The sequence below is a fragment of the Arvicanthis niloticus genome, chromosome 2, assembly GCF_011762505.2.
Source record: "Arvicanthis niloticus isolate mArvNil1 chromosome 2, mArvNil1.pat.X, whole genome shotgun sequence".
In the NCBI taxonomy this organism is placed as follows: domain Eukaryota; kingdom Metazoa; phylum Chordata; class Mammalia; order Rodentia; family Muridae; genus Arvicanthis; species Arvicanthis niloticus.
Window position 1 is genome coordinate 90935301 of NC_047659.1, and position 18063 is coordinate 90953363.

The 18063-nt window shown below is 42.4% G+C and overlaps 1 protein-coding gene across 1 annotated transcript in view; it reads left to right on the forward strand.

Moving 5' to 3' along the window:
* Nucleotides 1-204: 204 nt before the first annotated feature.
* Rtf1 (RTF1 homolog, Paf1/RNA polymerase II complex component) overlaps nt 205-18063 on the forward strand; it is a 56631-nt gene continuing 38772 nt past the window's right edge. Inside the window, exons 1-2 of the mRNA XM_034495422.2 lie at nt 205-451; nt 16441-16551. Coding sequence (XP_034351313.1) covers nt 242-451; nt 16441-16551 — 321 coding nt within the window. The 5' untranslated portion in view covers nt 205-241. The remainder of the gene's footprint in view (nt 452-16440; nt 16552-18063) is intronic.

Below are 18063 nucleotides of genomic sequence, written 5' to 3' on the forward strand. Positions count from 1 at the left end.
AGTAGAGCCTAGTCCGGCGGCTCAAATTCGCTGTAAGTAGGGAACCCCTGGGCAGCCTACAACTGCAACACTGCAGAAGCTTCCGTACAGCAGGAAGAGATCGGGAGCTTCGGTCCGGAACCCAGCGGCGCGTGGCTCCGCCCCTCGCGCTGCGTCGGAGATGGGGTGGGGCGGGGCGCCAGGCGCCGGCGAACGGCGTGCGCCAGGCGGGGGGCGGGGCTAGGGGCGGAGCGGAGCGCGCATGCGCGGTCGCCTTTGTGTGGGTCGAGCGGCGGCGGTGGCGGCGGCAGTGGTGGCGGCAGTGGCGGTCCCACTGGCAGGCGGGCAAGAGGGGAGTCCGGGCGGCGTCCGGCGTGGGAGCCGGGGGACCACCATGGTAAAGAAGCGGAAAGGCCGTGTCGTGATCGACTCTGATACGGAAGATAGCGGCAGCGACGAGAACCTGGATCAGGTGAGGGCAGGCCGCGGAGGCGCGGGCCGGCAGAGCGGGAGGGCTGAGTCCTGGCCACGGGAGCTGCGAGTCGCCCGGCCCGAGCGCCCGGCCCGCCTGGTGTCCGGCCCGCTGCTATAGTCCCTTCCTGTCTCCCCGTTGAATCTTAGGCCCTGGGAGCCCGGGCCAGGCCTGGAGACGGAGCCCCGAGGACTTGGCGCCTTGGGCCAGGAGGCGGGGCAGGGATCGGGCTGATGGGCCTCGGGGTTTGGGGTACTGAAGGGGGACCGCTGTCTGCTTGGGCCGGATCGGGGCTTCATGACTGCAGGCCGGGAGATTAGGGCTGGGCGAGATAGGAAGTATCGCCCGCCAACCCCAGGCTGAGAGATTTTGGAGGAGGTGCAAGGGTGAGCATGGGGCCGTGGGAGGGAAAATTTGTCTAGAAGGTGTGGACTCTGGAAGATGTTTTTCAGACCAGGCATGTGGACATAGGAGGGACACTCATACATGTCCCGAACGTGCTTGGGGTTGGGGGGAAACTTCGTTGTAGTATCTTTGGAGACTATGGTCATTTACGGTCCAAATGGGTTCCCGTTGGGATGTCAGACAAAAAAAAAAAACTCTTCGGAGGAAAAAAGAGGATAGATAACTGGAAGTTGTGAATTGTAGGGCAGCAGAGAGAGACTGTGGTCCAAGCTCTTAGCCTTTTTTTTATGCAGCAGCATAGAATTCTTTTTCACTTGAAGATCTGAGAATCGAGATTCTTTTTTCACTTGAAGATCTGAGAAGTATTGAAAGTAACTTGTGGCCTTAGCGTCTTGGAGTACCCCACATTGCTTCTGTACTTTAAAAAACACTGCAGAAAGGAAGCTGGTTTTGTAGCAGTACTCTGATGGTATCAGGAGATTCAAAGATGGTTTCCTCCATGTTTCATGAGTAAATAACACAAAGGAAGGGTAGGCAAGATACAAGTTAGAATAGCTTTATAAATGTATTAAGCTCAGAATCTAATTCTGAGTCCTAGTTTCTTTCTAGCCATTTACTTTTTGTAAAATGACGATATAACATCAGCCTTGTGTATTGAATTGGACAATTGCATAAATCAAATGTTTATAATTAAAAATGTTGGTATGAACTACAAAGTTTTTGTATAAAAGCTTTTTTGGGAGTCCTTAGTAATAGACTAGAGGTCTCAGGATTAATTAGGACTTGAAAAGGGAGAGCTTGCCTTGTCTACAAAATGAGTCCAGGACAGTTAGGCCTAAACAGAGAAACCCTGTCTCAAACAAACAAACAAACAAACACCCCAAAAACGAAAGAAAAGGGAGGGCTCTTATTAGGGAAGGACTTGTAAGGTTTTAACGGAAAAGACCTACACACATTGCCATTTGATACAGGGTCTTAGACTGTAGCCTGGTCTGTCACTGAATTAAACCAATTTTCCTACCTTGTCCTCTTAAGTACAGGGGTTACAGGATACAGACATGGGTCACCACACCTGCCAGAAAGGAAAGAAAGAAAGAAAGAGAGAGAGAGAGAGAGAGAGAGAGAGAGGAGAAAGAAAGAAAGAAAACCTTTTAAAGATGGTAGTAGGAAGGTAGGAAAGTAATGGAGTCAGTAGAAGGACTAAGGACAGGAACACCTGTTTAGGGTAGGAATCGAGTGAATAAATTGAAGGCATTTTCATTGAAAAGCTCCTAAAAAAATCAACCAAAAAGTGTGTTACTATCTGTAAAAGTTTTTTTGATAAGTTTTTAGACTGGCAGAAGCATTAGAGTCTATATATCTTACCCCTCTGTTTTGTGGTTTGTGGAGTGTGGGTGTGATCATTTACATTATATCTGGAGTAAATTAGATTCCTTGATGAAGTACTCGATTTACATTGTCACATTTTCAAATCACGGTGAGTTGATCTTATTTTTCCACTTTACTTTAGAAGAAAACAAGATTAAAGAAGCTAAAGTAATTCACTAGTAAGTGGTAAAATTGGGATTTAATCCATTACAACCATACTGTTTCTACGATATCAGCGAAGTATACTCCATTACGTTTTCATAATGCAAAATGAAAAAAATGTGGGCTTTTAGAAAAGTATTTCATTTTTAAAAAAGATTTCTTTCTTTTTTTCTTTTTTAATGTGTATGAATGTTTTTCCTTCATGTGTGTATCTGGACCATGTGTGTACTTGTTGCCTACTGCCCAGAGGCTAGAAGAGGGTGTTAGAGTCCCTGGAACTGGAGTTACAATTATGAGCTGTCTGTGGGTATTGGAAACCCAGGTCTTCTGTAAACAGCAAGTTCTTGTAACAGCTAAACCATCTCTCCAGAACCTTGGTTTGTTTATGAGGAAGGAACTTGCTGTGAAGTCCATGCTGGATTAACGTAAAAGTTCCCTGCCTCAGCATCCAGAGTGCTGGGATTACAAACTTGAACCATCACTCCATCTGGCTTCATGCCCAGCTAGAGAATAATGTTTCATGGCCAATTTCCATGTTGCTAAAACTCATGTTTTTAAGGTACACTAAATAGAGTTATCACATCAGTTAGAAAGTGTTTGGGTGCTTGATAAAGCCCATTTGAGGTTTCTGCTCCCAAGAGGAATGAAGCAAACTCCCAGTTATTCTGACCTTAATGATTTTTCCCACAGAATTTTGATGAATGATTGGGTGGAGTGCTTCCATAGATGGTAGAGATATTTTACCTGATCTACAAAGAATATTTCCAGGGGCTGGAGAGATGGTTCAGTGGGTAAAAGCAGAGTGCCTGGGTTTATCCCCCAACCATATGTACCTCTAGTTCTAGGGGATCAGATCCCCTTTTCTGACCTCCACAGGCACGAGGTGCACATGTGGCACATAAACAGACATACAGGCAAAAACACTCTTACACACAAAATAAAAGCAAATCTTTTAAAAAAGTATTTCCAAAAAAGGAAGTGAAGGGGGCTGCAACTTTAACTCTAAATTTCCCTTTGAAAAAGGAATGTGAAATTTGTAAGTAGTACCAAAAATATTTTAACAACAATTCTGCCTTTCCTTCAGCTACTTGTTAGCATGTTCTCTGTCAGATGAGAACTACTAGATCAAAAGTTCCTTTCCTGGTACATCCTAACAGGGGCACTAGTGCCTTCTGGATTTTTGTTTGTTTTTTTTAATTTTGTTTTTGTCTGCTTTGCACTGTGCTTGGCTCTCTGTCTCAGGTGACTTTACCAGGGTCTTTTAAAAGAAATCTGTAGTCAACTTGATTTAGGATCTTAGGAATCCACAAAACATAACCATCGAATCCTGGATCTTTCCTGACCAAGATGGCCTTGGGCTGTGCCATCTACTGCTAAGTTTTCGTTGGAGGTTTGACACTGGGCTTGTTTAGTTCATGATCCTTGAAGAAAGAACAAACCATGACAGATCTGTAAGTGTCTTAACAGGAGAGTGGTGCACAGCTAGTAAGGAGGCCCCACCCCTGAGTTTTCTAGTTAGGTATCTAAGCCATTATGTCGATATTATTCTAGCACCTCCAACTTAGTACTTATTTAAGGGGAGGTGGGTAAGCAGTGTCAGAATCCACCTTGGATTGCTTATTTAGAATGTAGATAGACTGTAAAAACCCAACACTATGTATGATGTATATGTACCAGTTTTTAAAAGGCACATATGATCAAGTAAAATAAAATAGGTTGGGAAGGGGTACGGGGCATAGTTCCTACTTGTACTAAACCAGACCTCAGAGACTAAAGTCCTGGATTCTATATTTGTAACAGGTACAGGCCAGGCAATTATGATTCATGCTTATCATTGAGGCCACTGTTGGTATGCAAGTTCATCTTTCTTAGTAAGACATTTTAACTAGTTGGGGAGAGAAATAGCTGCTTGTGTTTCCTGTATTGTATCCAAGTTAAGGGCATACATGCAACCCAAAGAATGTGACAGATATTTAAAGCACCAAAGCTTGTAGCTCATTTAAATCTCTAATATGAATTTATTGGTGGGATGGTTTTTGTATTTTTGCTGTTGCTGTTGGCATTGAACCTAGGCCATCATGCATACTGAGTACATGCTTTTCTACTGAGCTGATACCCAGCCGCTAGAGATGCTTTTTTTTTTTTTTCAATTTTTTTTAAAAAATTAAATATATGGATATTTTGCCTGTATGTATGTGTAGGTACCACACCCTTGCCTGGTGTTTGCAGAGGACTGAGGAGGGTGTCGGATCCCCTGGAACTGGAGTTTCAGATGGTGGTGAGCTACCATGTTGGTGCTGGGATTGAACCCAGGTTCTCTGAAAGAGCCAGTGCTCTTAACCACTGAGCAATCTCTCCAGACCTAAATATTGTTTGTTTGTTTGTTTGTTTGTTTGTTGAGACATAGTTTCCTGTGTAGCCCTGGCGGTCCTGAAACTCTATCTGTAGACCAGGCTATCCTCAAACTCACAGATTCATGTGCCTTTGTCTTGTGTTGGGATTAAAGTGTGTGCCACCAACAACGAGATTCTTTCTCTTGAGTCAGTCATTCTTGAGACGTGTTATGTGTGTCTTTGTGTTTCTGTGTGTTTGTCTTTGTATATTTAGAGGTGATGTATGATAGAGCCCAGGCCGGATTAAACTTAGTAGGATAGCTGAGAATGATCCTGCTGCCTTTGTTTCCTGAGTGCCTCTGCTCCCAAGTGTAGGGCTCCAGGTGTGCCCCACATATTATGTGGTGCTGGAGATGGAATTAGATTAGGCAAGCATTTTACCATCTAAGCCTATATTGCCAGTTCCAAAACTCGGATCTCAATTTGAAAATTTGGAGAGGTGTGCGTATAAAATTGTGAATCAAACCCAAGGCATTACACATGCTGGTCACATGCTCTGTCACCAAGCTATACTTCTGAGCCTTGGAGGATTTTCCTTTTGCATGTAAACTGATAGTGACTTTTTGCGGGGGAGGGGGCACATTATTGTTTTCCCATTTTTAAATAGCAGGATACTTGTCATTGGTGCTTTACTTAGCCCTAACCAGCCATGAAAGTTCGCAGCTGTAATCCTAGCACTCACAAACCTGAAGCAGGGGAGCAAAAGTTCAAGGCCAGACAGGACTACATAACAAGGCTCCCAACCCATCTTCCTGCTTTGCCTTCTCCAAAACTTGTTTTGGTATCTTCATACTAAAATGTTTTTATAGTTTCTTCCTTCCTTTTTTCCTTCCTTCCTTTTCTTTCTTTGTTGTTGTTTCTGTCTAACTTGAAAGTGTCTCACTTGTAGCCAAGCTGGCCTGAAGCTTATGACAGTGTGTCTACCTCAGCCTTGCAAGTCTCAGGGTTACATGTGAGCCACTATTCCTGTTTTATAGAAACTTTGTTGTTCTTTGTTTGTTTGTTTCTAGTCAACTTGAAGAGACAGCAATGAAATTTGTCTTTGAAGATGACCTGGTGGCACAGCCTGTAATCCAAGCCACTCTACTCAGGCCAAAGCAGGAGAATCACAAGTTTAAGGCCTGCTTGTAAGCTGAAGGCTAGACTGTCTGGACAACCTGAACCATGTCAAAAGGCAAAAAGAGAGCTAGAGATAAGATTTAATGTTATGGTACTCACCTAGCATGCAAGAGACTTTAGGTTCCAGCCTCCATACTGGGAAAAAAAAAAAAAAAAAAAAGAATAGTTTTTACTTTGTATAGACCCACTAGATATTTTCTAGGACCTCTGTTTAGCATATTGTATAAACCATTGGTATAAAGTATCCTATAAATGTTTCTCATAAAACTTGGGAAATTTAAAGTTAGGCTTTTTCTTAATTTTGTTTTATGTCAGAGGCAGATTTTGAAGGCTGTAATGAATTTGTGAATGGTAGTGTTAACTTGTAAAATTTTAAATTTGTGTAATGTTACATGTAGCTTGATGCAGCTTATTTACTAAATTGTTTTCATTTGGAACTGGTTAGAGAAGAGTGAAGTTAATTCTTGGCAGCTGGTTAATTCTGTGTGTGTGTGTGTGTGTGTGTGTGTGTGTGTGTTTCTGTTTGTCTGTCTGTGTACCTGTGTGTTCATTCTTGAGAGCAAACTCAGGCACCCTGCTACTGATCTCTCTCTCCAACCCCTATACCAAAGCTTTTGAGAAAAATACAAAACCCATTTAAAAAAATTTTTTCTGTACTTACTTTATTTGGGTAGGGAGCACATGTGTGGAAGCCAGAGTATGTAAGTGGTTCTCTTCTTTCATGATGCAGGTTTTAAGGATCTGGGAACTGAACGCACACTATCAGGCTTGGAGGCAGTGTGCACCCTTTTCTCACCAACTCAAAACTCATTTTAGACTTGGTCCTTTGGTATATTTATATATATATAATATATTATATATATAATATTTGGTATATTGTTCATTGAAGAGTAGAGATTGGTTTTTTTTTTTTTTTTTTTTTTTTTTTCCCAACAAATGGGTTAGGTTAGATGAACGAAATGGAAGTGTTTCCTACCTTCATGGACCTTACAATGAGAAGTGGCAGAGAAAGGGCAAGACTTGGATTGCAGGTTATGAGGGAAGGACTGGTTTATATCAGGCTTTGTACTGCCCTAGTAAGGATGACATTTAAGCTGAGACCTGGAACAGATGTTAAGGAAAAGGAGATTAGTAGGCTGAAGAATAAAGGGGAGGGTTTTGTGTGTTCATTTTTGAGGAACCTGCGTGTATGCAAAAAGCTAGGTAGAAAAGGCTTATTGCCATCATGAAACTGAAAGAAGCCCGGAGTGAGTGAAGAGGCCTGTATGTGTGAAACGCAGGGGTTTTGGTATAGGATCTTATCGTGTAGTGCAGGCTGGCCTTGAACTCAGAATAGTCCTTTCCCTTAGTCTCCTAAGTGTTGCCATTACAGATGCGAACCACCTTACCTAGCTGTAGAAACAGAAAATGTTTTAACTCTGAGAATGGAGAAGTCAAGTTGTCTTAGTTTGGATTTAATTGCTGTGAACAGACACCATAACCAAGGCAACTCATAGAAGACAACATTTAATTGAGGCTGGCCAACTGGCTCTGAGGTTCAGTCCATTATCATGGCAAGAAGCATGTCAGCCTCCAGGCAGGCTTGAAGCTGGAGGAGCTGAGAGTTCTACATTTTGTTCCAAAGGTAAACCAGGCACACTGATCAGAGCTTCGAAGCCCACCTCCACAGTGATGAACTTCCTCCAACAAGGTCACATCTCCTAATAGAGCAAGCCCTTCTCTCTCTTCTTCCTAGCCCACTCTGACATGGGTGTCATGGCAGTTGTTACAATATTTTAGACATTTCTAGAGCCTCATATTTTTTTCCATGTGTAATAACTTTGCTGGAAATTTGAAGGGAAAGTTGCCATATTGAGTGCTGATTATGTGCAGTGTAAAGGATTGTTACACTGCTACTTTGGAAACCCTTCAGAAGGGTTTTGTTTGGTCTGATGAAATTGCTCAGTAGGTAAAGGCACTTGATCTGAGTTCAATCCCTGGGACCACATGGTAGAAGGAAAGAATTAACAGCAGCACGTTGTCCTCTGACCTCCACGTGTGCACTATGGCATGCATATGTATATAGGGGCCTGCTGGCATGCACACATACACAATAAGGAAACAAATGTGATAGTAAAACAATAAAACAAACCCAAAACTTAAAAATAGAAAAAGAAGGGTTTTGGAGACAGGGTGGTTCAGAACATGTAGCCAGTGGCTTTGAACTGATCTTTTGCCTATACCTCTTAGGTACTTGAGTGTGAGCCACCATGCCTGGTTTTGTGGTATGAGTGAGGGTTCAAACCTATGACCTTACATTCTAGATCAGCATTCTGCCAGCTGAGCTCTGTCTCTACCACTTTTCTCTCTTCTTCTCTTCCCTTCCCTCCCTCCCTTCCTCCCTCCCTCCCTCCCTCCCTTCTTCCTTCCCTCCCTCCCTCCCTCCCTCCCTCCCTCCCTCCCTTCCTTCCTTCCTTCCTTCCTTCCTTTAATTATTGGGTTTTTTGTTTTAATGTGTGCATGCATGTGTAGGTTAGAGAACAACCTTTGGGAATTGGCTGTCTTTCCACCACATAGGTCTCAGTGATGGAACTTTAGTTGTCAGGCTTGGCAACAAACACCTTCACTCTTGAGCCATCCTTCACCACACTCCACTTTCCCTTCCTTGCTCTTAATAAATAACCAGTGCCCACTGTTTGGATCACATTCCTCTGCCAGTGTCTCTGTAAGAGAAATAATACCACAAGCATCGTAAATACAGCATTCTGTGGATTGTAGTTCTTCTCTTAGCACCTCTCAGGTTTCCAAATCCTCTTCATCCCAGTGGCTGCTTACTTTGTCAGGCCACTATTACCTGCTCAGGATGGAATGAGCCTCAAACTGACTCCTTTACACCACCACCCTGGCCCCAGGTACTCCTGGAAAGTCGTAGTGGATAGGTTACTGCTCTGCTTCAAACCATCTGGGGGTTTCTTGCTGCCTTCAAACAAAATCCCTACTCCTGACCCTGCTTTGCAAACCTCTGATAAGCTTTATTTTTACTCTGACCCACCTCATTTTATTCCCCTCCCCCTCTTGCTTGCTTAAACATCAGTGACAGTTTCTCTTTCAGTTCTTTGAGCCAACACAATCAGCTCGGTGGCCTTAGCTGTCCCGGAGGCCTCCTCCCTTGGGGATCCCATATACCCTCCTTTCCCTTCTAAAAGTTTCTAATTTGAGCCTTCAAAGAAGTTTCCCCTACTCTCCTTGCTGCAGATAGCCCCCTGTGTTCTGATTCACTTCCTTCTTAGCACTTAGCTTTGTCCATACAGATTTATTTTCTTTTTTTTAAAGATTTATTTATTTTATTTATATGAGTAAATTTTAGCTGTCTTCAGAAACACCAGAAGAAGGTGTCAGATCCTGTTATAGATGGTTGTAAGCCACCATGTGGTTGCTGGGAATTGAACTCAGGACCTTTGGAAGAACAGTCAGTGCTCTTAACCACTGAGCCATTTCTCCAGCCCCAGATTTATTTTCTTGACTGTCTCCTACTCTTGTCCTTAAATTCCATGAAGTCTTGGACATTTGTATCTTTTCTTTGCTGTCATTTACCCTATGCATGGAACATAATAGGTGCTGGTAGTAAGGTGAACAAGCATTTTAGTTTGCCTGGACTGAGGTGTTTCCATGAGTGCAGGGGTTTCAATGCTAAAAATCAGGATAGTATCAGGGCAAATAATACCTAGCTGTTGAGTATTAGTTATGTCTGTAGGATTAAGTAAAACAACAACAACAACATAGCTTAGCGTCCTAATGAGTTGTGAAACCTTATGAATTTTATTCATATGAACTCTGCTTTGTTTGTCCATTTAAATATTGAGGATTGTGCCCAAGTACCGTAAACATACTAGACAGATGCTCTACTACTGAGCTTTAGCCCCACCCCTTTTTCTTTCTGTTTCTTTTAAAGATAGGATCTTACTATGTAGTGCTCACTGGCCTGGAATTTGTTATGAAGGCAAGGAATCCACCTGCCTCTGCCTTTCAAGTTCTGGGACTAAAATTTTTTGCCACTTCACCTGATACCTTCCTTATTTTAAATTTTGGGACAGTCTCATTAAATTTCTTAGGCTGCTGTTGAACTCTCTTGTAGATCAGGAATTCCTTGAATTTAAGATCCTCCTGCCACAAGCTCTCTACTATCTCAGATTATCAGTTTATGTTGTCAATTCCAGTCTCTTGCTTTATTTTAGGTCTCAGTTTGTGCTTTCTAATTAAATGTGCCCTTTGAACAGTCATTGAAACTGCTATTGAAGCTAAATGTGGCATTTCTTGACAGCTAGACCTGTAGTAGATTGGGCACTGAGACTACAGTAAGCACATCTTTGGTGTAGATCATGTTATCACCTCACACTGCAGTCTCCTTAAGACATATTAAGATAAAGGTGAAGGTTTTCACTGGATGAGATGAAATACAGGGAAGGTAGTAAAAGAGATCAGTGGACATAGTGTGTTCACCAGCATGACATCATGGAGTGAGTATAGGAAAGAGGCGAGATGGTTTGCCCCTTACATGTGGACCTGTTTTGTTTTAAACTGATACCAAATCAATACAGATATCAACTTCTAAATGAATCTAAATAAATCACCCTTAATAATCTCTTCGTGTTGAGGGTGGAGAGATGGGTAACAATTAAGAGTACTTGCTACTCTTCCAGAGGACCCAGGCTTGGTTCCCAATATCCCTGTCAGGTGGTTCATAGCCACCTATACCTTTAGCTCCAGGGAATCTGGTACCCTCTTCTGTCCTCTGCAGGCACACATACACACATGACACAGAGATACACACACATGCAAATAAAAACAATAACAATCTCTTCATTTGTGCAGTGTTGTAGAGACTTTTCACTGGCACATTGTTCTAGCCATCTGTACTTGGAAGCCCTCATTAGGACATAAAGGACTAAGTCATAGAGTAGTTTGGGCAGGAGTTCCCCTAAGTAGCATTCAGTACTGAGCTCCAGAAGTGGAGAGGGCAGTTTTTAAACTGTAAAGGTGTTTGTTGTCTCCACACTATTATAGCTAGTGTTCTACACAAAGTGAGAGTGTGATTATATGGTACATTTACTCACTGATGGAAAGACATTTGTTAGGTTTGTCTGGTTTTTTGGTTACAGAGTCTTGTTCTCTCGCCCAGGATGGTCTGGAAATCCCAGGCAGGCCTCAGGCTTGTGTCAGTTTTCCTCCTTTAGTCTTCCAGGTGCTGAGGTTACAGATACATGTGCCACAGAAGGTGTGTGTACACACTTGTGCATATGTGCATGCACAGGTTTGTGGGGGTCAGAGAACAACTTGAGGTTCTGTCCTTTCATCATACAGGTTCTGGGGATTGAATGCAGTTTTCAGGCTTAATGGCTGGTTTCTTTTACCTGCTGAGCCATTCTGCTAGCCCAGTTTCAGTAGTTTTCATGAATCTGCTTAATGTAATAGCTACTGTTTCAGGGTAGGACTTGATTGCCAGCTACAGTTAAAAGTTCAATCCTGTAATGAATTAGATTACTTCTTAGGGAGAAAGGAGTACTCAGCTCACAGTTTTGGAGGCTGGAGGGCAACAGCATGATACAGACTCAGCTGCATCATATCATGGTAAGAGACATGAATAACTAACTATGCATCTGTCTGCTTACAAAGCTGTCAGGATTCAGTCATGAAGTTGTAGCTTCCCAAAGCTCCACTTATGCATATCATAGCCAAATTAGATTTCTTTCCTCTGAATACCATCAAGTAATTCTCTGTGGGTTAAACTACTGCAAGAAGCTTGGTGATGTGGCACATGCACTTGGTAGGCAGATCTCTGAGTTCCAGGCCACCCAGGGCCAGATAGTAAGAGTCTGTCTCAGAATGGAAACCAAGTACTGCTGTTTACTGTTCAGGGAAACAAAGCACGTTCAGACCACAGCACAGTGTATCCAAATTCGTGTTGTAATGAGTTGTTAAAACTGGAATTCTACAGTATTCATAGTGATGCCAGATTGGAGCAGAGATAGGTGCCTGCTGTCAAGCTTGACAGCCTGAATTAGATCTCTGATACTCAGGTGAAAGTTCTGATGGAAGGAGAGAATTGACTCTCACAGGTTGTCCTTTGACCTCTGCAACCTTATTGTGCATATGCACACACATAAATAAATGTAATAAAAATTTTAAGGTTAGCCAGGTGGTGGTGGTGCACACCTTTAATCCCAGCACTTGGGAGGCAGAGGCAGTCGAATCTCTCTTGAGTGTGAGGGCAGAAAGGACTACATGGAGAAACCCTGTCTCAAAACCCCAAATAATAATAATAAAAGAAATAAAATTTTAAAATTTAAGTTTATAATTTGGCAAAAGGTAATAGCAAAGGTGATCAACAAATTTACGCACAGTCCTATTTTTAGATTTGATTCAAGTGAAGTAAAAACTATGAACATGAAATTGCCCTACTAATTGAAACAGTCCAAGTGTTTTTCATCTGTTAGGTGGATAATACACTGAGGTACATTCATACAGTGGAATGAGTTTACTATTAAAAATGGACAAACTGGGGCTAGAGAGAAGGCTTAGGGGTTAAGAGCACTTAGTACTTTTGCGAAAGACCCAAGTTCAGTTCTCAGAACCCATGTAAGCAACCAGCTGCCTCTTATCCAGGGGATCTGATGCTGCCTTCTTCTGGACTCCACAGGCACCTGCACTCACATGTGCATAAGCACACATATATACACATAATTTAAAATAATAAAATAGGGCTGGAGAGATGCCTTCATGATTAAGAGCATTGTTGCCCTTGCAGAGGATCTGGATTCTGTCCCCAGTACCCACATGGTATCTGTAGCTGTCTATAGTTATCTGTATCCAGTTCCAGGGAATCCAAAGTTCTCTTTTGATCTCCGAGGCACCCATTTGTTGGTATGCGTGCATACATACATGCAGGCAAAGCACTCATGCCTGTAAAATAAATCTAAAAAAATAAAATATTTTAAAAAAGAGACAGACTAGATGCTTCAATCCTATATAGAATGGGGAACAAAATAATCACAGGAGGTAGAGGGAGGGAGGGACCTGAAAGGGAAGAAGGAGGGGAGGGGAAAAGGGGAAGTAGGAACAGGTATTGGAATGGATAGAAGTACAGAGGGTCAGAAAATTGAATAGAAACATGTAGCAGAGGGGCATGGGGACCTGGGGTAGTCACTAGAAAGTCCCAGACTCCAGGGAAGCAAGGGGCTCCCAGGAGCCAATGGCGATGACTTTAGCCCATCCAAAGGAAAGATGGAGACAAAAAATGGAACAGACTGAAGGAAAGGCCATCTAGAGTCCACCCTACCTAGGGATCCATCCCATCTGCAGACACCAAACCCTCACACTATTGCTGATGCCAAGAAGCAGTTGGTGACAGGAATATGTTACGGCTGTTCCCTGAGAGGCTCTACCAGCACCTGACCAGTACAAATGCAGATGCTCACAACTAACCATTGGACTGAGCCCGGGGACCCCAATGAAAGAGCTAGGGGAAGGATTGAAGGGGCCGAAGGGAATTGCAACCCCATACAAAGAACAATATCAACTGACTGGAACACCCAGAGTTCCTAGGGACTAAACCACTAACCGAAGAGTATACATAGAGGGTGCCATGACTCTAGATACATATGTAGCAGAGGATGGCCTTATCTGACATCAGTGGGAGGGGAGAGAGGCTTGATGCCCCAGCATAGGGGGATACTAGAGAGGTAAGGCAGGAGTGGGTGAGAGGGTGGAGGAGCAAGCACCCTCATAGAGGCAAAAGAGAGGGGGAGGGAGGACAGGATAGGGGGGGGATATGGAGGGATAATTGAGAAGGGGATTATCATTTGAAATGTAAACGACTAAAATGATTTTTTTTTTTTTTAAAGAGAGAGACTACTGTTTACATGTTGCAGTCTGGATGAATGTTAAATGTATAATTCTGAATGAAAGATGAAAGAAGTCATACTCATACCAGTGAAATGGTGGTAAAGACACTTGCTGCCAAGCCTCATAACCTGAGTTTGATCTGCAGGACCTACATGGTAGAAGGATAGAACAGACACTCAAAAATCATCCTCTGACCTCCACATATTCACTGAGCCATGCCCCCATTCTTGTGTACACACACACACACACACACACACACACACACACACACACACACTTACTTTACAACAAAAAAGTAAGCTACACTCAAAGCAGCTACAGACCATATGATTCCATTCTTGTACCAGTCTCTAATGGGCATATCTATCAAGATGGAAAATGTAAAAATGTATCTGTGGTTACTGGAAAAGTAGGAGAAGAGAGGAGGAGGAAATTTAGAGAGATAGTGGGATCCTATATATTGATTTTGGTAGTATTAAACTATGTATTTGCTGGTTTCTTAGAACCATCTATGCGAATGATACCTTGGGTCTTTTTGTGTGGTTGTTTGGATGCTTGGTTGGTTGGTTGGCTTGGTTTGTTTTTTGGATTTTTGAAACAGAGTTTCTCTATGTAGCCCTGGTGTCCTGAAACTTGATTTGTAGACCAGGGTGCTTTTAACATAGATCCACCTGGCTCTACCTCCCAAGTGCTGGGACTAAAGGCATCTGCCACCATGCCCAGCTTTTTTTTGGTGGCGGGGGGGGGGGGGGGGGGGGGGGGGGGGGTGCATTTTTTGAGACAGGGTTTCTCTGTGTAGCCCAGGCTGTCCTGGAACTCACTCTGTAGACCAGGCTGGCCTCGAACTCAGAAATCCACCTGCCTCTGCCTCCCAAGTGCTGGGATTAAAGGTGTGCGCCACCACCGCCTGGCCCAGCTATTATTTTTAAAGCATTAAGCATAAATATTATACTATGCATTTGGTCTATAGGAAATACCACTGGTCAAAGGGGGATGTTCTTGTGACTTCTAGCCTTGTCAGAATCTGGTGTGCTTGTTCTCCAGTGATATGAGAGGAGTGACAGACATCTCATGACTGCTTATGAAGAAGTAGTGTGCCAGCTGTTAATCTCAGAAGGTCATTTTCTCATTCTGGCCAAGGAAGGACAGTACTCCTAAAATAGAAAGAGACTGGCAGAAGAAAACAGGTGCTTTGTAGCAGTCTAGTACTTTAAAACCTGTCCTGCACTTCCCTTCTAATTGCATAGTACTACGGTCATCAAGGATCATTATTGCCAGTAGCAATTAACTGCACTTTCTTTGGCACAGTAGAAAATGTTTACACTAGTAAATCATGACTGCATTAGGAGCCAGGATTCTCTTGCCAGGTTCAGATCCTGTACTCTCATGTACTTAGCTGTTACTAAGTGCATTAAACAGCATTAAACAATACTTAACTTGTCCTGCTCCAGATGCTACTTTTAAAAATGTGTGTGTAGGGCTGGAGAGGTGGCTCAGTGGTTAAGAGCACTGTCTACACAATTCCCAGCACCCACATGGCAACTCACAACTCTGTTTACTCCAGTTTCAGGGAATTCAACACCCTCACACAGACAAACATACAGAGGCAAGACACTAATATACATAAAATAAAAATAAATAGACCATTTTTTAAAAAAATGTGTGTGTAAAATTGTATATATGTTTGATGCATGTATATGGGCTGGAATACATGTGAAAGTCAGAGGACAGCTTCATGAAGACTGTTCTCTCCTCCCACTTTTACATGGGTCCTGAGGACCAAACTCAGGTCATCAGGTTTTTTCAGCAAGCACTGAGCCATCTCACTAGCCCTCCAGATACTTCTTTATCTTTAAATAGGGGTGATAACAATATATTTTGTGGGCTGTTGTGAAGAGTGTCAGATGCTGAGACTTACCTGGCATCTAGTAAGAACAGTCTAATTGTCAGCTGGTATTATTGCAGGGAGTGGAACCAATGACCCTTTGTCATGTCTTTTAATAACTGGACTGAGTATATGGGAGAAGTAATGGGAAACACAAAACAGCAGACAACCACCACCACTACCACCACCATCATCACCCTTTGTATTTAAATAGTAGAGATAGTGAATATTAGGATTGTTGGATTAGGATTCTGGCCAGCATCCTACTTACTTTGTGACTCTGGACTATATACACTTCAGAAATATACCTCCTTTTTCCTGTTTTACATTTTCAAAATATAAAATGACCTCAGAAACTTTTGTAAGCTTATTAGATAGAATAGCTACAGGTGTTAATTTTACTTTGGAAGACAATAAAAGATTCTTGGAATACTGGCTATTTGCCATTAAAAACATGAAGCAGGTTACCTTTGCAAACATAGTTCTTGCAGTTCAGCATGGGTGGTCAGTACTTAGCAGTTTAGAGAGGAATCTGAAAGTTTGAAGGTAGCTCCACTTCCGTTTCCTCTATTTCAGTCCCTCAAAGGAGGACAGATTTTGGAACTTAGGTTTGCATGTGGATATTGGTAATCTGTCTCTGCTCATGTGCTCAGTGCTTATGGGTGTGTACTTCAGTTGAGAGCACAGGCATGTAGAAAAAAGATCACAAGGAGAATGGTCATTTCATTGTACTTTTCTGTTGAGCAAAACTGATGTGACTATTTCTGTCCAATTAGGAGCTCTTGTCCCTGGCAAAACGGAAGCGCAGTGACTCTGAGGAGAAGGAGCCTCCTGTGAGTCAGCCTGCAGCCTCGTCAGATTCAGAGACATCCGACAGTGATGATGAGGTGGGTGTGGAGGAATTAGGCTTGTATGATTGACAAACATTTGATGAAGATTCCTGACTTGGTGATACTGATTACTTTGCTTCCTTAAACCAAGACCTGTAACCCAAACCTATAAGAACTTGGGGAAAAGAAATTTTGTGAGCAAAGCTCTAAATTATGGTGGCCATTCTTTATAGTAGAAAAGCCAAGCATTAGTCTGTCTGTCTGTCTGTCTGTCTGTCTGTCTGTCTCTCTCTCTCTCTCTCTCTCTCTCTCTCTTTCTTTCTTTTGAGATTTATTTATTTATTTATTTATTTGAGTGCTTTATCTGTATGTACACTTGCATGCCAGAAGAGGGCATCAGATCTCAGTATAGATAGTTGTGAACCACCATGTGGTTCCTGGGAATTGAACTCGGGACCTCTGGAAGAGCAGATGGTTCTCTTAACCACTGAGCTATCTTTCCAGACCCCCTAGTCATGTTTTTTAAAAAGTCATCTTTTAAATACTACTTTTATGTTAGAAAACAAATTTTAAGTCAGGCATTGTGATGCATGCCTATAATTTCAGCATTCAGGATGCTGGGGCAGTGGGGTCAAGAGTTCAAGGCAGCCTGAGTTATATAATAGAAAAATTACACAGAAAAAATATATATGCCATATTTATTTTAGTGATAAATACTCTGAGACACACACTTTCTTTGGGGAGATTGATAGCCCATCCCTGAAAGCAATGGTATTGACTTTAGAGGAAGGTAAAAAGCAAGTCAGGCAGCTGTTGTTGTCTAAACCAAGGCAGTTTTCTCAAATTGTCCAGTAGCAAAAGCAAAGCTTTGAAGGACCCAGACTATGGGTGGAAGACAAGGGATAGGTGTTCTCGATTGACTTAAAGAACGCTTCCCCTGCATGATTTCCTGTACTGAGGGAGAGAGGGAGAGACTGTCCTTTTGTTCAATCTTTTACTCTACTGTTTAAGAGAATACTTTTAACAGTAAATTTAAAAATGTTTATTTAATAACATGAAGTTTAACTAACATAAATAGTATTTACCACTTCTCATTGTATGCTTGCATTCGATTGACTAGTAATATTCTCTTAGTGTTAAGTAATTCAGTAGAACTAACCTTGCTTTCTACAGCGAGAGTTGCTAAATGTTTATTCTTTTGCCAGTGCTGATCTATTACAAAATTTGTGAGGCCTATGAACTAATTTAATTTTGAGTTTTGTGTTTTTAGTGCATTAGCAATACAGGAAAATCTTTGTTTTGTTACTGTCTGTTTTGAGATGGTGTCTCCCTCTGCTATAGCCTTGGTTGGCTGGGGACTCATTATATAACTGAGGCTGGCCTTAAACTCCTGAGCCTCCTGTCTCTACCTCCCAAATTTTGGGGTTAGAGGCCTGTATCACCACCCTACCCCTTTGTCCTTTCTGACTTCCACAGGATTAGAGCCATAGTGTGTGTTAGACTAAGTTATGTCCTGATAAATCTTTATAGTTAGGGTTCCCTTTGTTCTGGTTTCATAAATACTCTACC